Genomic DNA, 20,442 nt, shown 5'->3' with positions numbered 1-20,442 from the left:
TACCTTTAATATAATCTGTAGTTAATTCTTTGTATGTAATTATAATTAGGTTATTAAAAAAACTTTCGTTATTGTGGTTGAGTCTTTACCATCTCTTATTAATTTAATTTGATTTTTGAATAAATGTAATGGTCACTCTGTTATCTCAATAAAACTTTCGGAATCTTCGTCGGCAGAATGAACAGTGTCTAAGTTAGATTCAGATTCTTCATTAAAAAAGCAAAACCTACATATGGTAGGGTATATATCAATATAACGGGTGATTTTTTTGAGGTTAGGATTTTCATGCATTAGTATTTGACAGATCACGTGGGATTTCAGACATGGTGTCAAAGAGAAAGATGCTCAGTATGCTTTGACATTTCATCATGAATAGACTTACTAACGAGCAACGCTTGCAAATCATTGAATTTTATTACCAAAATCAGTGTTCGGTTCGAAATGTGTTTCGCGCTTTACGTCCGATTTATGGTCTACATAATCGACCAAGTGAGCAAACAATTAATGCGATTGTGACCAAGTTTCGCACTCAGTTTACTTTATTGGACATTAAACCAACCACACGAATGCGTACAGTGCGTACAGAAGAGAATATTGCGTCTGTTTCTGAGAGTGTGGCTGAAGACCGTGAAATGTCGATTCGTCGCCGTTCGCAGCAATTGGGTTTGTGTTATTCGACCACATGGAAGATTTTACGCAAAGATCTTGGTGTAAAACCGTATAAAATACAGCTCGTGCAAGAACTGAAGCCGAACGATCTGCCACAACGTCGAATTTTCAGTGAATGGGCCCTAGAAAAGTTAGCAGAAAATCCGCTTTTTTATCGACAAATTTTGTTCAGCGATGAGGCTCATTTCTGGTTGAATGGCTACGTAAATAAGCAAAATTGCCGCATTTGGGGTGAAGAGCAACCAGAAGCCGTTCAAGAACTGCCCATGCATCCCGAAAAATGCACTGTTTGGTGTGGTTTGTACGCTGGTGGAATCATTGGACCGTATTTTTTCAAAGATGCTGTTGGACGCAACGTTACGGTGAATGGCGATCGCTATCGTTCGATGCTAACAAACTTTTTGTTGCCAAAAATGGAAGAACTGAACTTGGTTGACATGTGGTTTCAACAAGATGGCGCTACATGCCACACAGCTCGCGATTCTATGGCCATTTTGAGGGAAAACTTCGGACAACAATTCATCTCAAGAAATGGACCCGTAAGTTGGCCACCAAGATCATGCGATTTAACGCCTTTAGACTATTTTTTGTGGGGCTACGTCAAGTCTAAAGTCTACAGAAATAAGCCAGCAACTATTCCAGCTTTGGAAGACAACATTTCCGAAGAATTTCGGGCTATTCCGGCCGAAATGCTCGAAAAAGTTGCCCAAAATTGGACTTTCCGAATGGACCACCTAAGACGCAGCCGCGGTCAACATTTAAATGAAATTATCTTCAAAAAGTAAATGTCATGAACCAATCTAACGTTTCAAATAAAGAACCGATGAGATTTTGCAAATTTTATGCGTTTTTTTTTAAAAAAAAGTTATCAAGCTCTTAAAAAATCACCCTTTACAAGTATTTACAGACATATAAATGGGTATATGGAATTCCGAGATTCTTACCTAATTTAAGCTTAAATGACTGGACTATTTGGTTCCCTTAAGTTGTGGAGCCATTGCAATGGTCTATGATCACTATTTATTAAAAATTTCCTGCCGTATAAATATGGTCTAAAATATTTGGTAGCCCAAACCATGGCTAAAAGTTCTTTCTCAGTAGTTGAGTAGTGCTGCTCATGTGCATTGATTGTGCGACTAGCAAAACAAATTGGATGTCCCTGTTGACTTAACACTGCCCCTAATGCCACATTTAACGCATCAGTCGTCAATGTAAATATTTTCTCATAATTTGGATACGCCAGAATTGGATCATTAGTAATTAAAATTTTTATGGTGTTTATAGCTTCCACGAATTTCTCATCTGAACTATTTATTTTAATGTCTTTTTTAAGACAGTTAGTCAAAGGTTTAGTTATTTCAGAAAAGTTTTGAATAAACTTACGATAAAATCTCCCCAAGCCAGGAAACTGTTTTATTTCATTTTCCGTTTTATGAACGGGATAATTTAAAATTGCTTTGATTTTATTAGGGTTAGGCTTAATACCTTCTGGCGTTATGATATGACCAAGAAATTCGGTTTCTCGCTTTTATCCATCTGAATTTTCAGATTTGCTTCGTTTAATTTACGAAAAACTCTGTCTAGAGATTTTATATGTTCCTGTAATGACGTACTGAATACTACAATGTCGTCTAAGTAAACCATACAATCTCTCCCTATTAAACCATCTAGAACCGTATTCATCAGTCTCTGGAAGGTGGCTGTCGCATTTTTAAGCCCAAATGGCATTCTTAAAAATTCAAAATGTCCGCTCTGAGTAGAGAAAGCTGCTAAAGCTATTTGATGGAAGCCTTGCGCTAAGTCTGTTGAAAAATACCTAGTTTTTCGAGAATTTCATCCGTGTTTGGAATAGGATACCTATCATCGATGGTAATACTATTGAGCTTGCGAAAATCGACAACAATCCTCCACTTCTTTTTACCCGAAGCATCTGACTTCTTTGGTACCACCCAAATTGGTGCTGAATATGGGGAATTACTATGAGAACTGATTTGTTTTTCAAGCATTTCTTTTATTTGTTTGTTTACTTCTGATTTATGAATTTCAGGATATCTATACGACTTTACATATATTGGATCTTCATGAATCATAAGTATCTAGTATACTTACTTGGTATATAAATATATTTAGTATACTTATGAGCTGGATAATAAATAAAATTCACTGATTTTTAATTTTCACACTCGTTAAATTTATCGTTGTATTTATTCAGTTTATCCTATATGGATCGGTACACTTTTTATTAGTTGTTTAGTCTTTTGTATATGAAACCCACTGCTGCACACTGTTGGCGAAAGGCGAACTCGTTGGGTGCGTCACTCCCGTCACTTGGCGGTTTGTTGGAGGAAAAATTAAATTGCGGTTTGTTGCGGTGCGAATTAAAAAAAGAATATCGCGAACGACTGCCTTGTTTCACGGATGAAAACGGTAAGAAGGTAATCCCGGTCGAATCAATCCCTTTTTATGGTTTGGGTGGTGAAATTAGCTGACATTACGAGTCGTCTCGTTGATGATCGTATGGTTGTTGTGTTGCAGTGTTGTAGTAATGATCGGTGTTTGATGCGTGTGTGTGTATTGGGGTATGCTGTGAGCTGTTGTGTGATGAGGTGTTGTGACGTGATATGATGTGATGTGTGGTGATATGTGGTGATGTGATGATGTGATGTGGGATGCTGCAGAACGCTCATAGCTCATGTGAACATCCCGGCCCCCCTAGGCGAATTAATCGGCTAGGAGCCGTTGCAGCTGTTGCAATGTGTTTAGTACAGCGCTCAACCCTGTTGAGCGTCGTTGTTGCTGACGATGAGCGTGGCGTGGCGGAGATGGCCGTCTACGTGTTGCGGTTGTTTGGCTGCTTCGTCGTCGCCGGGTAGCATCGCTGCGTGGTCTGATACGGGCGTTGGTGCTACTTTCCGACGGATTGGCTCGGCGGGGAAAACGATGAAATAGAGTGTGATGGGGCCTCTGGCAATATTGACAGGCGCCGTCGGCCCAGCACTCTATGGTGGCGTGGTCATCTGCCAGGCAGGTCATGCAATGCCCATGGGCTCTTGCAACCTGTTGCCGCTGAGCAGGCTTCATGCTCTTGAAAATGGAGCATCGTTTCAGGGCGTGTGGGCGATGGCACAAGCTGCAACCTGGAGGCCCCTGAGGCTCCAATAGCTGCTCCTCTCTCATCTCCCGGACTGCTTCGGCGGATGGCGGTGGTCGCATAACCCTGGTCCTTGGAGCGGCAACTGGTGCAGCCGACGCTTTGGGTATAGCGATTTCGGACCTGACGGTGTTGGAGGCGGTTTGGATCTCCTCTACGTCCATTTCTATGGGAATATAGAATTGTAATTAAATTGATTTTGTTTATAATATTAGCATGTAGTTGTTGTAGCTACATATCTATACATATGCATGTATATGTTTGTATAATAAATTGATTTTCAACGCGCTTGGTTGAATTTATTTTTTGTACGGATCATAAAGCGGGTTATTTTCGAATTAGCGGAATTGGTTTATTATTTTTCGATTACTTTTGCGTGTTATTTTGCGGTTTTGGTTGAAGTTGTTCTTCGCCGTTTGGAAGAAAACACAGTTTGGTGACTGGTCGAGTTAATATGCCGGTTTGTGTTCGCACATCGACTACTCTTATGTGACCATCTGATCCTCGATGAACCTTTTCAATGCGGCCTAGTCGCCATTCTGTTGGAGGAAGGCATTCGTCCTGTATGATTACGCATTCTCCTGCCTTGGCTTCCTTCTGGGCCGTTTTCCAGCGATATCTCTTATGGAGATCTTTGAGATAGTCTTCCTTCCATCTGTGGCTGAATTCGTGATGGAGAATCTTGATTCTTTCCCATCGATTTATTAAACTGAGTGAGTCTCCTTCTGTCTCAGGTATGGCGAGAAGAGGAGCTCCTCTGAGGAAATGACCTGGTGTAAGAGCTGTGAAATCGGAGGGATCTTGCGAGAGTGATGATATAGGTCTTGAATTTAATACGGCTTCGATACGAGTGAGTAGTGTCGTAAACTCCTCATAATTGAATTTATGATTACCGGCCGTTTTCTTTAAATGGGACTTAAAGCTTTTTACTGCTGATTCCCAAAGTCCGCCCATGTGTGGAGAACATGGAGGTATAAATTGCCAATCGATCCCTTGGGGTGCATATTTATTAACTATTTCAGGGGAGACTTCTTTCATGAAGTTTATAAACTCCTTCTCGGTTGCTCTTTGGGCTCCGACAAAGTTTTTCCCATTATCGCTCATTATTTTTGAAGGAAATCCGCGTCGTCCGACAAAGCGTGCAAATGCTGCAAGAAAAGCCGCAGTGGTCAGATCTGAACAAAGCTCGAGGTGTACTGCCTTTGTCGTAAAACATACAAAGACAGCCACATACCCTTTTCTAAATGAAGAAGACCTTAACATGGAGGCCTTTATCTGGAAAGGTCCAGCAAAATCAACCCCAGTGATGGTAAAGGGTAGAGCATAGTTGCAGCGCTCAGGTGGTAAAGCTGCCATGATCTGCGTACGCATTTTGTGTTTGTACATGGTACATGGTTTACACATGAAAATCGTCCTTTTTATTTGTGGCTTTAGTCGCGGTATATAAAATTCTTGACGGACCATTTGTTGCATTAATCGATGCTCACCATGCAGTGTAAGATGGTGCAGATATGCTAGAAATAGGTAAGTAAAACGGGATTTCTCTGGAATAATGATGGGATGTCGTTCGTTATAACTAAGGCTGGAGTTCGCCAATCTTCCATTTGCCCTTATTAATCCCTTAGAATCCAAGAATGGATTTAAGACGAGAAGTGAGCTTCCCTTTTCGAGAGGTCGCTTTTCGAGCAACTTTGACTTCTCGCTGCTGAAATAGCGAGATTGTGTATATAGTATTAGACTGACCTTGGCATGTTGCAAGTCGCAATGCGTTAGTTTTACGCAAGGATCATTTGGTGCTCCTTTCATTTTTAGTTTAAGTCTTTGAATGAATTTGTGCATGTAAGCGACTACTCTTAGTGCTCTAGCAAATGATGAAAATCGGTGGAGAATATCATCCTCTTCAGGAGTGATATGAAAATTTTCAATTTTCCGACTTTCCGGCGGTATTATATTACGAGCGGGAGACCTTGGCCAGAATTCTTGTGATTCTGTTAGCCAGGCTGGACCATTCCACCAGAGTGTAGTGCTGGTGAGGTGCAGTGGCTTGCAACCTCTTGTCCCAAGATCCGCTGGGTTATCTGCACTTGCAACATGTTGCCATTTTGCTGAGCCAACTAAGTCTAAAATTTGGGATATTCTGTTAGATACATATGTCTTCCAAGTGTAGGGTGGTTTTTCCAACCATGCTAATACTATCTCTGAATCTGACCAAAGATACATTTTATGATCATTTAATTTGAGATGGGTTTGAATAATTGAAATTAATTTTGCTAACAGAAGAGCACCATTCAGTTCAAGCCGTGGCAGACTGAGTGTCTTCAAAGGTGCAACTTTGGCTTTGGCTACCAGGAGATGTGAAGATATTTTATTATCGTACTGAGTGCGCACGTAAACTGTTGCACAATAGGCCTTTTCAGAGGCATCACAGAAACCGTGCAATTCTGCGTTAATGTTAGGGGTGAAATTTACCCATCGAGGGATTCGAATTTCAGAGATAGTATGTAAATTGTTAGCAAATTGAACCCATTTCGCTAAACGTAAAGGTTTTACCTGTTCATCCCATTCAGTGCCATCTTGCCACAATTCTTGAATGAGGATTTTTGCTTGAATCATAATTGGCGAAAGCCATCCTGCGGGGTCGAAAAGTTTTGCCACCGAGGAAAGTATTTGGCGTTTTGTAATGGCGGACATTGCAGATATTGACTCAATTGTATATGAGAATTGATCTGTTATCGCATTCCATTGAATTCCTAGAGTTTTAGTTGTACTAGCCTTTTCAAATTTAAGGAAGTCTGTATCTAATAAGTCTTCTTTTTTAATGTCTTTTATTATATCAGGGTGATTTGAAGTAATTTTCTTTAAGGGGAATCCCGCTGAATTTAGTGCTTTGATCACTTGAGATAGTGATTCGCACGCTAGGGACAGACTGTGGCTACCTGATAGTATGTCGTCCACGTATGTTTGTGTTTGCAACACAGAAGATGCTAAAGGCAAATTTGTTGCATTTGTTTTTGCCACTTCATGTAGTGTCCTGATCGCCAAATAGGGTGCGCAATTGATGCCAAAGGTGACTGTTTTAAGTTTATAGTCGCTGATTGGACTATTACTTGATTTGCGGAAGACTATACGCTGGAAATCTTGGTCATCTTCATGTACTAGAATTTGTCTGTACATTTTTTCTACATCCCCATTGAAAACGTATTTAAACATGCGCCAATTTAGAATTAGCAACATGAGATCAGGTTGTAATGTTGGCCCTGTGTATAGTACATCATTGAGTGATTTGCCTGAGCTCGTACACTTTGAGGCATTGAAAACCACTCGTACTTTTGTTGTAATTTTATCAGGTCTTATTACCCCATGATGTGGCAGATAAAATGATAAATATCTACCTTTAGATACCTTTTCATATGGTACAGCTTCTTCCATATGATTGAGGTCAAGATATTCGTCCATCACATTATCGTATGCCGATTTAAGCTCACTTTTCTTTATCAGGCTTTTTTCCAGGCTTAGAAATTGCTGGACTGCTGATATTCTAGAGTAGCCTAGAGCTATGGTTTCAGGGAAAGTTGGTTTGAAAGGTAATCGCACAACATAACGACCATGTTCGTTTCTTGTTGTTGTGGATTTGTAATAGGCTTCGCATGCCTGGTCTTCTTCTGAAAGCTGTGTGATTTGGGGTAATTCTTCTATTTCCCAGAATTTTTTGAGTTGATTACTTAAAAACTCGTTTGAGATATTTTCCACTTGTGTGGTGAAAGAATTGATTTTTTCAGGGACTTGGCCACTAATAATCCACCCAAAGATTGTATTTTGGGCTAACAATTTATTGGAGATTTTCTCAATACCTTCAAGAATTATTTGAGGTATTAAGTCACTGCCTAATAATATGTCGATTTGTGATGGGGTATGACAATTGGGATCTGCTAATTTAAGATGTGAGCATTTTTCCCAGTGTATTTTATTTACTTCATAGCTTGGAAGCAAATTGGTAAGTTGCGGTAGAACGATGGCTTGCGCATCTATTCTAATATCCGCATTTGGAGATACTATCGTAATTGGGCATATTTTGTTCGAATTTTGGATAATTCTTCCGCCCATTCCTGAAATTTGGAAATTTGAATGTTTTATTGGCAATTTGAGCCGATTTTGAGCTTTTGATGATATAAAAGATCTTTGAGATCCTTGATCTATTAGTGCTCTTAGTTTGAATAAATCACCCTTATGTGCTATGGTGATGACCGCAGTGGGTAAAAGTATTTTGCTTTCATTTTCTGAATGAAGCGCTTGAATTTTTGCTGCTTTAGAGCAACATGGTTGTTCTTCCCTTTTTTCGGGATTTAAGATTTCGGGATTATCACTTTTGGTTGTAGTGACTAACCCGGTGGTTTTATGAAATTGATTTTGCTTCATATTTTGAAAGTTCGTAATATGAAGCAGTGAGTGATGTCTTCGTTGACAGTACACACAATTAAATTTGCTTTCACAGTCTTTTGTCGTATGAGCATTCGACAGACAGTTGATGCAAAGTTTATTTTGTCTGACAAGATTGTTTCTGTCAGATACGGATAATTTTTTAAATCTCTCGCAAGATCTTATGTTATGACCTCCTTTACAAATTTCACATACTGGTTGCCATTTATTAGTTTGGTTTGACACGAAAGTGTGACTTTTATTAACGTGTCTATTGTATTGCATATTGTTGCTGGCTTGAGGTTTGAACAAGTTTTTACTTGAGTCATTTTGATGACTTTTTAGATTTATATTTTTGTTGTCAATTCGCTCAGCTATCTCGTATTGAGCAGTGAGGAATGCTTTCATTTGCTCCCATGTGGGCATTTTTTTTCTTTCCACAAGTGATTGTTCCCATCGTAGTAACGCAGCGTCAGGGAGTGTTTCTGCACAAATAGTTACTATGATGGGGTCCCACGATTCTGTGGAGATATTTTGTGTTTTTAACACTGATATGCAATTAGTCACTGTCGAGTATAAATTTTGAAATTCCTGGCTGGTTTCTTTTTGAATTTTTGGTAGATGTAATAATGTTTTTATTGGGTTTTCTATCATAACCCTTCCATTTTCATATCTTTCGACTAGTGCTTCCCAAGCCAGCTTAAAATTTTCGTCATTTAAAGCGAATCGCTTGACGATACTGCCTGCTTCCCCTTTTGTTTTGTACCTTAGATGGTATAACTTTTGTGCTTGTGAAAGTTTAGGATGGTTTATATAAACGGCAGTGAACATGTCCCGGAAGGACGGCCACTGGTCATAACATCCATTGAAAACTTCAGTATCACAAGCTGGTACCTTTAGATACATGCCTTTATCTAGGTCATCTTTTGGTGTTGTAACTACTCTGGGAGGGGGAGTAGTGGCTCTACTTGGCCTTACTAAACTTATTTGTTCATTTATCATTCCCTTTGTTAACTCATACTGATCGCGGCAGTTATCACATTTGGCTGTCGCCGAAGCTTTTGCGTTTTCTGGGAGTTCTGCGTCGTCAGTGTCTAGTACTGTATCGTACGCTGCCAGAAGGCGAGCCCAGAGATTGTTCACACTTTCTAGTTTTATATTTAAAACTGATTCTGTGATGTCAGTAATAGGGGAAGCTTGGAATCGGGTACAATATCTTATAAAACTGTCACTTTCAGTGATGAATCTAGATATTGTCTGATCTTTTGATCTTTTTTGTTTTATACTCTGCTTCGAGCGTGTAGCTTCTGCAGGCGTGCTTTGTGATTTATCATCATCAGCCATTTTTGGAATTTCCAATAATTGAGGAGTTCTTGGTTTAACCTCTTTAGATTTATCAGATTGCATTTATTAAATTAAATTCGAAGCTTTGAGCTTAAAAATGTTTCGTTTGAAATACTACAATTGTAAAATTGGTAGTATTATAATAAAATATATAAACAATTCTTTGTAAATATTTCGTTTGAAGTAAAATTGTAAAATTGGAATTATTAAAAATTTTTGTAAAAAATGTTTGTAAATATTTCGTTTGAAATACAATTATAAAATTGGTATTGTGGAAAAAATGTGTAAAAAATTTTTTTTTTTTTTTGGTAAATATAATAAATTTTATTATAAATGAAACAGATTATGACTTTGCGAACGCGTATTCACCGCATAAATCGATTAATTATTTGTTTCATACATATATGTATGTATTCGTATGTAATTATTTTTGTTAAATATGTCTGTTTTTTTTTTTGTTTTCGTTTTATTTTTTATTTTATTTTATTTTTTACCGTGTATCAAATTAATTTATCTCCGCTTCACTCGCGCTTAATTTGTATTTTTGTTTTGTTTTTACTTTCTGTATCTGTTAAGAACGCGAAAGGACAGCCGTAATATGCAAGAATATTTGTATATTTATTTGCATACGTTTCTTTAACTTTTGTTGCAATTGTTGTATATATATGTATATATTTGTATATATGTTTATAAAAGTATGTCCAATATAGCAACAATGCTAAATGCACATAAATGTATATATGTATGTATCTGTAACCGGTCGATGAGAGCGCGGAAAATAATTATATATGTATATAATGTGTTATATTGAAAAATTATAAGCATTTGTTCCCATATGTACGTATATATGTATCAATTGTTTTTATCAGGATCTCTTTAGTGAGAGATTGAGTACGGATGAGCATAAAGGTGAGCATAAAGGTTAGTGTGATTGCGGTATAAATTTCGGCGGGAGACATGCAAATGTAAAGGTAAATATGTGCACATACATAAATTTTGCTTATTACCTTTTGTGGTTCTCTCTTTGCCTTTGCTTATGTTTAAAGCGATCCTGCTTGTTGCTTTTTTTTTGTTTCTTTAGCACAAGGGGTATCGGAAGAATTATTGCAAGTTATACTTGACTTAGGAAATTTGTTGCTGTTTTTTTTTTTTTGTTTTTGGTATTTTATTTTGTGGTGTGTTTGGTAACACAATTAAGCAAAAAGGCAGGTCGTTGAACCTTGGCGTTATTTAATTTATGTATGTACCATGATAGTGTATGCATATAAATATGTACATATGTATATTAAAATGGAAGAATTGCAATTTTCGGGGAATATGCTCATATATATGTATGTTTTCTTTTTTATATATGTATGTATATATTTCGTTTCCTGTCGTATCTTCCGCTTTTGCTTAGTGTTTGAGCGATCCTGCTTGTTGCTTTTATTTATAGCCCAAGGGGTATCGCAAGAATTATCGCAAGTTATACTTGACTTAGGAAATTTTTTTTTTTTTTTTTGAAATTATAATGGGGTGCCTAACGACACAAGCTAAGCAAAAAGCGGGTACTGTACTTTTTTGCAGTTATTATTTTTTTGTAGATATACATATATCGGACTGTTAAGAACAGTTAACGGTGTCCCGAAATACCGTCAAAACTGTACCTTAACATACATACATATATATGTGCATAAAAAAAATGGAATTTATATATTTGTATATATCAAATTATATATGGAACGGACTCACTTTATTTTCCGCCAAGGGTTTTGGGTCATTGAACTTATACCCTTTTTTTTGCTTATTGCAGTTCCTTTTCCTTTTCCTTTTATGTATGTATGTATGTATGTCCAGCGCTGTCCCTGCTGATTTGCTGTCTGTTGTTGTTTGTTGGTGTAGTCTCCCGTGACTATTTATGGTAATTGTGATTTGTATATATGAGTATGTTATTACACCGCGCCCGTTTTTGTTTGGTTTGGTTTTTGTTAGTTTATTTCGCGCCCGGTTTTGATTTTAGTGGGTCTTTTTTTTTTTTTTTCACTGTTTCTTTATGTTTCAATTTCTTTTTGGTATCTTTTTCACATCACTTTCTATTTTCTGTGTGATTGTGGTTTGTTTTGTTTTTCACTGTAACTTTGTTCTTTAATTTGTTCACTTTCACTTATTTCACTTAAACTCTTCTTCTTTTTGCTGAATTTTGTGCTTCAAAACCTGCACTTGCGCACTTGTCCGGAAGTTATTAAAATTTGTATTTAATTATTATTGTGTTTTTTTTTTCACTTAGGTGCCTTTCTGAACGGCTCGAAGGACCAATTAGTAACGTGTGCCACTACTAGTATACTTACTTGGTATATAAATATATTTAGTATACTTATGAGCTGGATAATAAATAAAATGCACTGATTTTTAATTTTCACACTCGTTAAATTTATCGTTGTATTTATTCAGTTTATCCTATATGGATCGGTACACTTTTTATTAGTTGTTTAGTCTTTTGTATATGAAACCCACTGCTGCACACTGTTGGCGAAAGGCGAACTCGTTGGGTGCGTCACTCCCGTCACTTGGCGGTTTGTTGGAGGAAAAATTAAATTGCGGTTTGTTGCGGTGCGAATTAAAAAAAGAATATCGCGAACGACTGCCTTGTTTCACGGATGAAAACGGTAAGAAGGTAATCCCGGTCGAATCAATCCCTTTTTATGGTTTGGGTGGTGAAATTAGCTGACATTACGAGTCGTCTCGTTGATGATCGTATGGTTGTTGTGTTGCAGTGTTGTAGTAATGATCGGTGTTTGATGCGTGTGTGTGTATTGGGGTATGCTGTGAGCTGTTGTGTGATGAGGTGTTGTGACGTGATATGATGTGATGTGTGGTGATATGTGGTGATGTGATGATGTGATGTGGGATGCTGCAGAACGCTCATAGCTCATGTGAACACATGGCTAAAAGTTCTTTCTCAGTAGTTGAGTAGTGCTGCTCATGTGCATTGATTGTGCGACTAGCAAAACAAATTGGATGTCCCTGTTGACTTAACACTGCCCCTAATGCCACATTTAACGCATCAGTCGTCAATGTAAATATTTTCTCATAATTTGGATACGCCAGAATTGGATCATTAGTAATTAAAATTTTTATGGTGTTTATAGCTTCCACGAATTTCTCATCTGAACTATTTATTTTAATGTCTTTTTTAAGACAGTTAGTCAAAGGTTTAGTTATTTCAGAAAAGTTTTGAATAAACTTACGATAAAATCTCCCCAAGCCAGGAAACTGTTTTATTTCATTTTCCGTTTTATGAACGGGATAATTTAAAATTGCTTTGATTTTATTAGGGTTAGGCTTAATACCTTCTGGCGTTATGATATGACCAAGAAATTCGGTTTCTCGCTTTTATCCATCTGAATTTTCAGATTTGCTTCGTTTAATTTACGAAAAACTCTGTCTAGAGATTTTATATGTTCCTGTAATGACGTACTGAATACTACAATGTCGTCTAAGTAAACCATACAATCTCTCCCTATTAAACCATCTAGAACCGTATTCATCAGTCTCTGGAAGGTGGCTGTCGCATTTTTAAGCCCAAATGGCATTCTTAAAAATTCAAAATGTCCGCTCTGAGTAGAGAAAGCTGCTAAAGCTATTTGATGGAAGCCTTGCGCTAAGTCTGTTGAAAAATACCTAGTTTTTCGAGAATTTCATCCGTGTTTGGAATAGGATACCTATCATCGATGGTAATACTATTGAGCTTGCGAAAATCGACAACAATCCTCCACTTCTTTTTACCCGAAGCATCTGACTTCTTTGGTACCACCCAAATTGGTGCTGAATATGGGGAATTACTATGAGAACTGATTTGTTTTTCAAGCATTTCTTTTATTTGTTTGTTTACTTCTGATTTATGAATTTCAGGATATCTATACGACTTTACATATATTGGATCTTCATGAACCGTTTTAATTCTATGTTTTATTTTAAGAGTAAAGGTGAGTTTGTCACCTTCTTTATAAAATATATTTTCAAATTTATTTTAAAGTTTTTTTTTTAATTTATTTAAGTCTTCTGAATTTAAATGTTCAAGTCTAAATATACCATCTTCAGTGTTATGATTTTCGTTCATATTTTATTATTGAAGGCAATTATCAAAATTTTCAGAATTTGATTTATTCTTGAAAAAGTCATACCGAACACCATTAATGTGTATCATATCTTTTTCCAGATCAATTTTAGCTTAAGTAGCTTAAATATATCACAACCAAGTAAACCGTCGTAGTTATTCGAGAAATTGTAAACGAAAAATTTCAGTTTATTCATATGTTCATCGCTAAACAATTCTTGGGTTTCATTTAACAAACTTCTCCTATCGCTGTTGTTAATGTTATTGGCTGAACATAAATAATTTTTTCGATGGATGTTCCAGGCTTTATTAAACTAACTGTCTGTGTCGACTAAAAATTTATAATACTTTTATTAAATTTCAATTCAATGGTGGGGAGCCTTCCGAGATTGGTTTGACCCATGAATCTTATCTTGTTTTAAATTATTTAAGTTTCTATTGGTATAAATGTTTGCAGAATTGGAAGGTGTATGTCTAACTTGTGGAAAATTATTATTTTGTGAAGTATAATGTTGATTGCTATGTTCATTGAAAAATGGTTTATTTTTATAATAATTATTTTGATTGAGCAATGGATAATTTTTTGAAAATATTCTATATTACTATTATTATTGTTATTCATATAATTAGGTAGTTTCGAATTTGCATTAGTTCTTTGAATTGTTTTTTGTTTAGAGAATTGTTTATTATTTTTATAAATATCGTTTTCTATTAATACTTTGATTGCTGTTAAATAGTTAAATAGTTTGGCAATTCCCTTTTTAATGATTTCAAACTTATTTGATCTAATTCATTATACAAAAATATTTTAGTTAAGTAACTTTCATTTTTTAGTGTGTTAAGTAGTTTCGATCACCATCAAATGGTTGAATAAGTTTGATGTTTTGGATCGCCACTTCTCTGGTTTCTCGCTCTTCCATAAACTGTCTGCTTTGTTTTTATTCACCTTTTTTTGTAATGTTGCCTTTGGAATTTTTTAATTTTTTTTTGTTTTTTTTTTTTAATTCTATTTTATTTTTAACGTATTTAACGTATTGTGATATTTTTGTTCCACTGTTCCATTGTAACTTAGTTCGTTTTGCTTGTTACGATAATTTTTTCTTTTTCTTCGCTTCGACGTTCCACTTTTACGTTCTTGTTGTTGAACTGTTCGTTTTGTTCCTTACGATATTTTTTCTTCACTTTTCACGTTTCTCGTTTACGTTGGCTATACACTCTCTATGTTAAACAATTTAGTTTTATTCGTAACGATTCTTTTTTTTGTTTTTCTTCGCTTCGACGGTCCACTTTTACGTTTTGTTCCTTACGATATTTTTTCTTCGCTTTTCACGTTTCTCGTTTACGTTGGCTATACACTCTGATCTTTTTCTTCACTGTTCACGTTTCTCGTTTACGTTGGCTATACACTCTCTATGTTAAACAATTTAGTTTTATACGTTACGATATTTTTTGTTTTTCTTCGCTTCGACGGTTCACTTTTACGTTTTGTTTCTTTTGATATTATTTTCTTCACTTATAGCCACTCTGATATTTTTCTTCACTTTTCACGTTTCTCTTTTACTTTTCCACTCCCCCGTGATTTCACTACCACGTTGTTTTGAGTTACCGAATGTACGATGTTAAGGTTTTAATCTTTTTGCTTTGTACGATATATCAAAAATAATTTTTTTTTTCATTAAGTTTGATCTTTTTGTTCTATAGTATGTATGTTGTTTAGGGTTACGGTGGTGAAGTTTAAATCTTCCTTTTTATTTTAAACGATATATAGTTTTTATTTTTAATTTTTTATTTTTTTTTTGTCACTACATATATTATGTATTTTGCCCGCTTGAAAAGCTGCTTTATTTAAAATGTAATTATTTATTTATTTTTCATTTCAGTTTATTTTTGGCTTCAGGGTATTTTAGACGAATAGGTTCTTTTTCATTTAAGATCTTTTGCGCAGATCCTACCGACTGCGCCAGTAATATTTTTAAAACAAAAATAGTTTTTATTTGAATATCTTTATATCAAATGAAAATTTTATTAAACAAAACCTTGAGTAATAGTATATTTTTATAACAAAAATAGTTTTTATTTGAATATCGTTGTATCAAATGGCAATTTTATTAACCGTCCGATCAAAGACCGGGTACCCGGGTATCCATTTCAATCTACATGTCAATTTTTCTTAACTCCTCCTCAAACAAATTTTATGGCCGTCTGGATTCCCAAAATTAAAGTTATTTGACACCCATTTTTCGTCAAAATTTTTTAGAATCAATTATTTAATAAAAATTATTAACTATCAAACTTGATACCCCCTCCGTTCAATAACCATGTACCCGCGTACCCGTTGAGATTTATATATAAAAATGACGGGTTTGCACACACTTAAGAGATTATTTATTAAATAATATAGTTTACAATTTCTTTTATTTTAACAATAATTCTTATATATACACTTTATTCTTTTCGTAACAATTTTGTTAACAACAATAAATTAATATTCCACACAGTTACTAAATATTTAATAAAGTTATTAAACAAAATATCGGCGAGACTCCAACGACGTAGATGATTTGATCGAGTTTTCGCCGATCAGGATATTAGCGAATTTTAAACGAATATACGAAGATTGATGTGCGAAAAGAGTCAGCCCGCAGAATTTTTGTCGATCGATGTAAAGATGCGAATGTTGGTGTCGGCGCGACGCAATGTGGAATTGAAAATTGGTAGCGAATGATATTGTGCGACTTGTGTTGATCGAATTATGAGTGACGAATTGTGTCAGCTTCCCGTTGTCCATTGCTTTTGATGGTTGGGTTGGTGCGAGTGTGGTGTGTTATATCGGTTTTGTATTGTAGTGGCATCCTGTGGTGATTTGCGCGGTTTTATTAGGATGGGCTAGTTTTACCGGGTAGAAGGAGTGGATGCTTAACTCAATTAAACATCCTGGGCCCCCTAGGCGAATATTTTGCCTAATATTACACGTTGTTACATGTATTTCGGCGTACTGCTTGTAGAGTTGCCGAGGACGCAGAATACATGCTGTAAATCCTGAAAATAACCTTTGGTTTTAAACATGGTTTTTGGTATTTATTTACCTTTAGGTGCGTATGGCAAGGAACTATATTTTGCGGGTTTATCCGACTTATTATTATAGTAAAAAAGTGTATGCGTTGCTTGCTTTTATTCATTTTATTTAGCGGTTGTTTACAATTTATTGTTTATCGGTTTGGCATGCCGATTGTTTAATATTTGGCTTTTCTGTATTATCGGCAATTGTATGCATTTTATTTATTCTCGGCTTATAAAGGATAGTAACTCCACACCTGGCTCAGGTATGGCCAGAATGGGTACTCCTTAGCCCTGGAATAAAGGACTGCGATAATAGAGGGATCTTGCGAGAGAGTGGCCGTGAATGGAGAACGGCTTGGACTCGTAGTAGAGAATTCTTCATAATTAATTAATGCTTTGTATAGCTGATTCCCCTAACTCACCCAGTGTAGGTGTGTCACTGTATCGCATTGGGAATTTGGTGATCCCTTAACGTGCTCTTAAAATTTTATTTATTTGAAAACTTAAGCCTCTGTGTGAAAAGTGTCGATTTTTTTCCTTTTTTTTACTTTTGGAGATACTTTTGCTATATGTTTTATGTTTAAGTGCGTATGTACTAATGTGACGTTAGTACCGCGCCACATAGCTTGAGATTTTTTAAGCCGGATTTTTGTATCATTATTGGCGAAAGCCATCCTGCGGGGCCAAAAGTGTTATGTGCTTTTAATATATCGACTGTCAGAGGTAACTCTGACTTTGTTTTTTATACCAATTTGAGGAGTATTGGAAAACTGTGGCTCTTTTGGTTGTCGTACGACGTACCGGCCATTTTTTGATCGAGTAGTTATGGGGGGAAGTTTCTTTAAGGTTTGAAATTTCCTTAATTGTGAATTAAGGTACTTGTTTTTATTACACTCAACTTGAGTTGGTATGGTGGTGACTAGTTCTGTAACTAGTCCACTTTGTGTTTCGCTGTGCAGCGTTTGAGATTTGTGTGCCTTTGAGCAGCATGGTGTCTCTTGGCAATTTTTCGAATTTTGGGTTCCGTGATTTGCTTTTGCAATTAAACCCGTGGTTAATTTTGTAAAAGCGCTTCTTTGGAGACAGATCGGATATCTGCTGTAATGAAGCGTTAAATTGTGCCTTTTTTGACAATATGAGCAATTAAATTTGCTTTTGCAATGATTAAGATTGTGTGAGTGGGACAAGCAGTTTGTGCAGAGTCTTTTTGACCTAACAAAGTTGTTCCTTTCATTGACATTCAATTTTTTAAACTTCTCGCAAGTTTTAAGCTTATGCCGTCTTTTACATAGTTCGCATGACGTTTGTTTTTTCAGTTCGCATGTGAATGATTTCGTTTTGTAAAAGTTTTTATTTGAATTGTTTTTGTTACTGACTTGGGTTCTATTTAAGCTTCCATTTTGTTGGTCCTTAATGGTTTTAGTTTTGATTATTTTTTCTTCTAACCTTTCCGCAATTTCAATTGGGTGGTGAGAAAATCTTTCATTTGTTGTCACGTTGGGCACTTTTTTCGTGATGAGAGCGATTGCTCCCATAGAAGTAACGACTTTTCTGGTAATGCGGCGGTGCAAATGTTTGCCAAAATAGGATCCCAGCTGTCTGTGGGTATCGATAGAACCGACAAACAATTAGAAACAGTGGATTCTAGTTTAATGAATTCTACACTTGTTTCTTTCTTAATTTTAGGCAAGTTTAATAGTGTCGTTACTTGCTTATCGACCAGTATTCTTTCGTTTTCAAATCTAGCTTTTAGAGCTTCCCAAGCCAAATTGAAATTGTTGTCATTAAGAGCGAACTGTTTTACTATTATGCCTGCTTGACCTTTTGTTTTGTATCGGAGGTGATACAGTTTTTGTGCCTTTGATAGTTGTGGATGGTTGATGTAAACGGCTGTGAACATGTCCCGGAAGGACGGCCAATCTTCATAACCTCCGTAAAAGGTTTCTGTATCACATGCAGGCACCTCGAGTTGGATGCCTGAACTTGCCTCTTGATTGTCTATTTGTGGCAGCTCTACTCTACTGTGGGGAGTAGGTGCAATTGCTTTAATGAGCTTTAATTGATCGGAGATCATATCTTTCGTTTCTTCATATTGGTCCAAGCAATTTCCGTAAATTGCGTAAGCCCTATGTTGTATGGTTATTTGCTTATTTTTACACAAACAGCTGTTCATTGTTTACAATTTTAGTTCAACGAAATTCCAACTTATAAAATGCCTAAACAAAGTTTAAAAAGCAAAATAATCGAATTTAAAATAAGTTCTGCTATTCAGGAAATGGACTTTATTGAAGGTATGTGCTTATTAAATAATCCGAATTTTAAGGGTTCAAAAAATTCTTTGTATAAAATTTGCAGACATCTTGCATAATTTGCTGATTGTAAACAAAAAACAGCTGTTAATAGCAGAATTTCCAATAAGAAAATCTAAACGGAAATGCCATTCGCTTAGTTTTATTTATTTTTTGTGCTGCCATTTAGTAAAATTCCAACGACTTTCTAACACTGGAAATAAGCAAACAACCACATAATCTGTAAACAAGGGCCTAGGTTGGTCAACTTTGGTTATTTTGTCACAACGCATTTTGTTGTTGTTTACTTAATCACATAACCACATAACCCGATAACCACCTTATCGTGAACAGCCTAATTGTATGTTTTTATAATAAAATATTGTTAAATTTTTTCTCAGTGGAAACTGATTTATGGTATCTAATAGAAGCGATAAAGTATGTATAATAAAATGAATACTCTTCTAAAAATTTTTTTTTTAAGTTATACTTCTTATACGAGTTCGGAAAAGGTTGCGTTAAATGCAAGTTGCGCAACCTTGCTCAATATGAATCTAACGCAACCTTGTCTGCGAAGATGTTCGAGTAGCAAGGGAAGCGGTGACAATCGGCGATCGTTTCTTTCGGCACAGCTCGGCTTTTCTACCAACAACACAATGTTGCCATGCTTATGCTGTTGTTGTTTTTGTAGAACAATGTTTCAATTTTTGGTTGGTGACATATTCACATGTGTGCGCATATGTATGTTTGTATGCTTGTGCATTATTCAAGTTATACTTATTTTTCTTTCGTTTGTCTTTCATTTCTGCAAATTCTCAACTATTTTGTGTAACTTTTGGTTGAAATCTCTGCGTTGGCCGTTGAAAAATTAAGGCTATACTTTACAGGATAATTTCTGTAGTTAGTCTTCATTTACATTTTTTGGAAATCGACCCGCGATGACGAGGTATATCGTTTTATCTGACATCGTGAGGTTTATGAACTTAATTTCTAAATTTGTCTTGTGGCATATTAGAAATGATGTTTCTTTGTAAATCGCTCACTTACAACGGATAAAACGACTTTTTCTTTCGTTTGTCTTTCATTTCTGCAAATTCTCATGGTGACATATTCATATGTGTACGCATATGTATGTATGTTTGCATGCCTGTGCATTATTTGTTTGGCAATGTATGCAAATATATGTACATATAAGCATATATGAATGTATGAACATGCAAGTCAATGCGCGCACATGTAATAAGTATATTCATAAGTGATGAAAATATGATTTCAATTTCTGAACGCGCACATGCGTATACATACTCTCATATGAGCATGTGCAGATACACAAGATAGGATAGAAGATGTATGCCTTTTAACATCGTATACTATACAAATAAATATTTTTCTTACTAATAGAAATTAAATTTATCACA

General features: G+C 35.8%; 1 protein-coding gene and 1 pseudogene across 1 annotated transcript; one reads left to right on the top strand and one right to left on the bottom strand.

Moving 5' to 3' along the window:
- Positions 1–1,590: 1,590 nt before the first annotated feature.
- LOC125779497 (uncharacterized) lies at positions 1,591–4,576 on the bottom strand. Its single transcript, XM_049460855.1, has one exon. The coding sequence runs from the start codon at positions 3,982–3,984 to the stop codon at positions 3,391–3,393; it is 594 nt and encodes a 197-aa protein (XP_049316812.1). The 5' UTR covers positions 3,985–4,576; the 3' UTR covers positions 1,591–3,390.
- A 15,318-nt stretch (positions 4,577–19,894) lies between these two features.
- On the top strand, positions 19,895–20,092 carry LOC125779816 (small nucleolar RNA U3; annotated as a pseudogene).
- Positions 20,093–20,442: the final 350 nt, after the last annotated feature.

The sequence above is a fragment of the Bactrocera dorsalis genome, chromosome 6, assembly GCF_023373825.1.
Source record: "Bactrocera dorsalis isolate Fly_Bdor chromosome 6, ASM2337382v1, whole genome shotgun sequence".
NCBI classification, from domain to species: Eukaryota; Metazoa; Arthropoda; class Insecta; order Diptera; family Tephritidae; genus Bactrocera; species Bactrocera dorsalis.
Note: the sequence above shows the minus strand (reverse complement) of the source record. Positions and strands in the feature narration are given on the sequence as shown.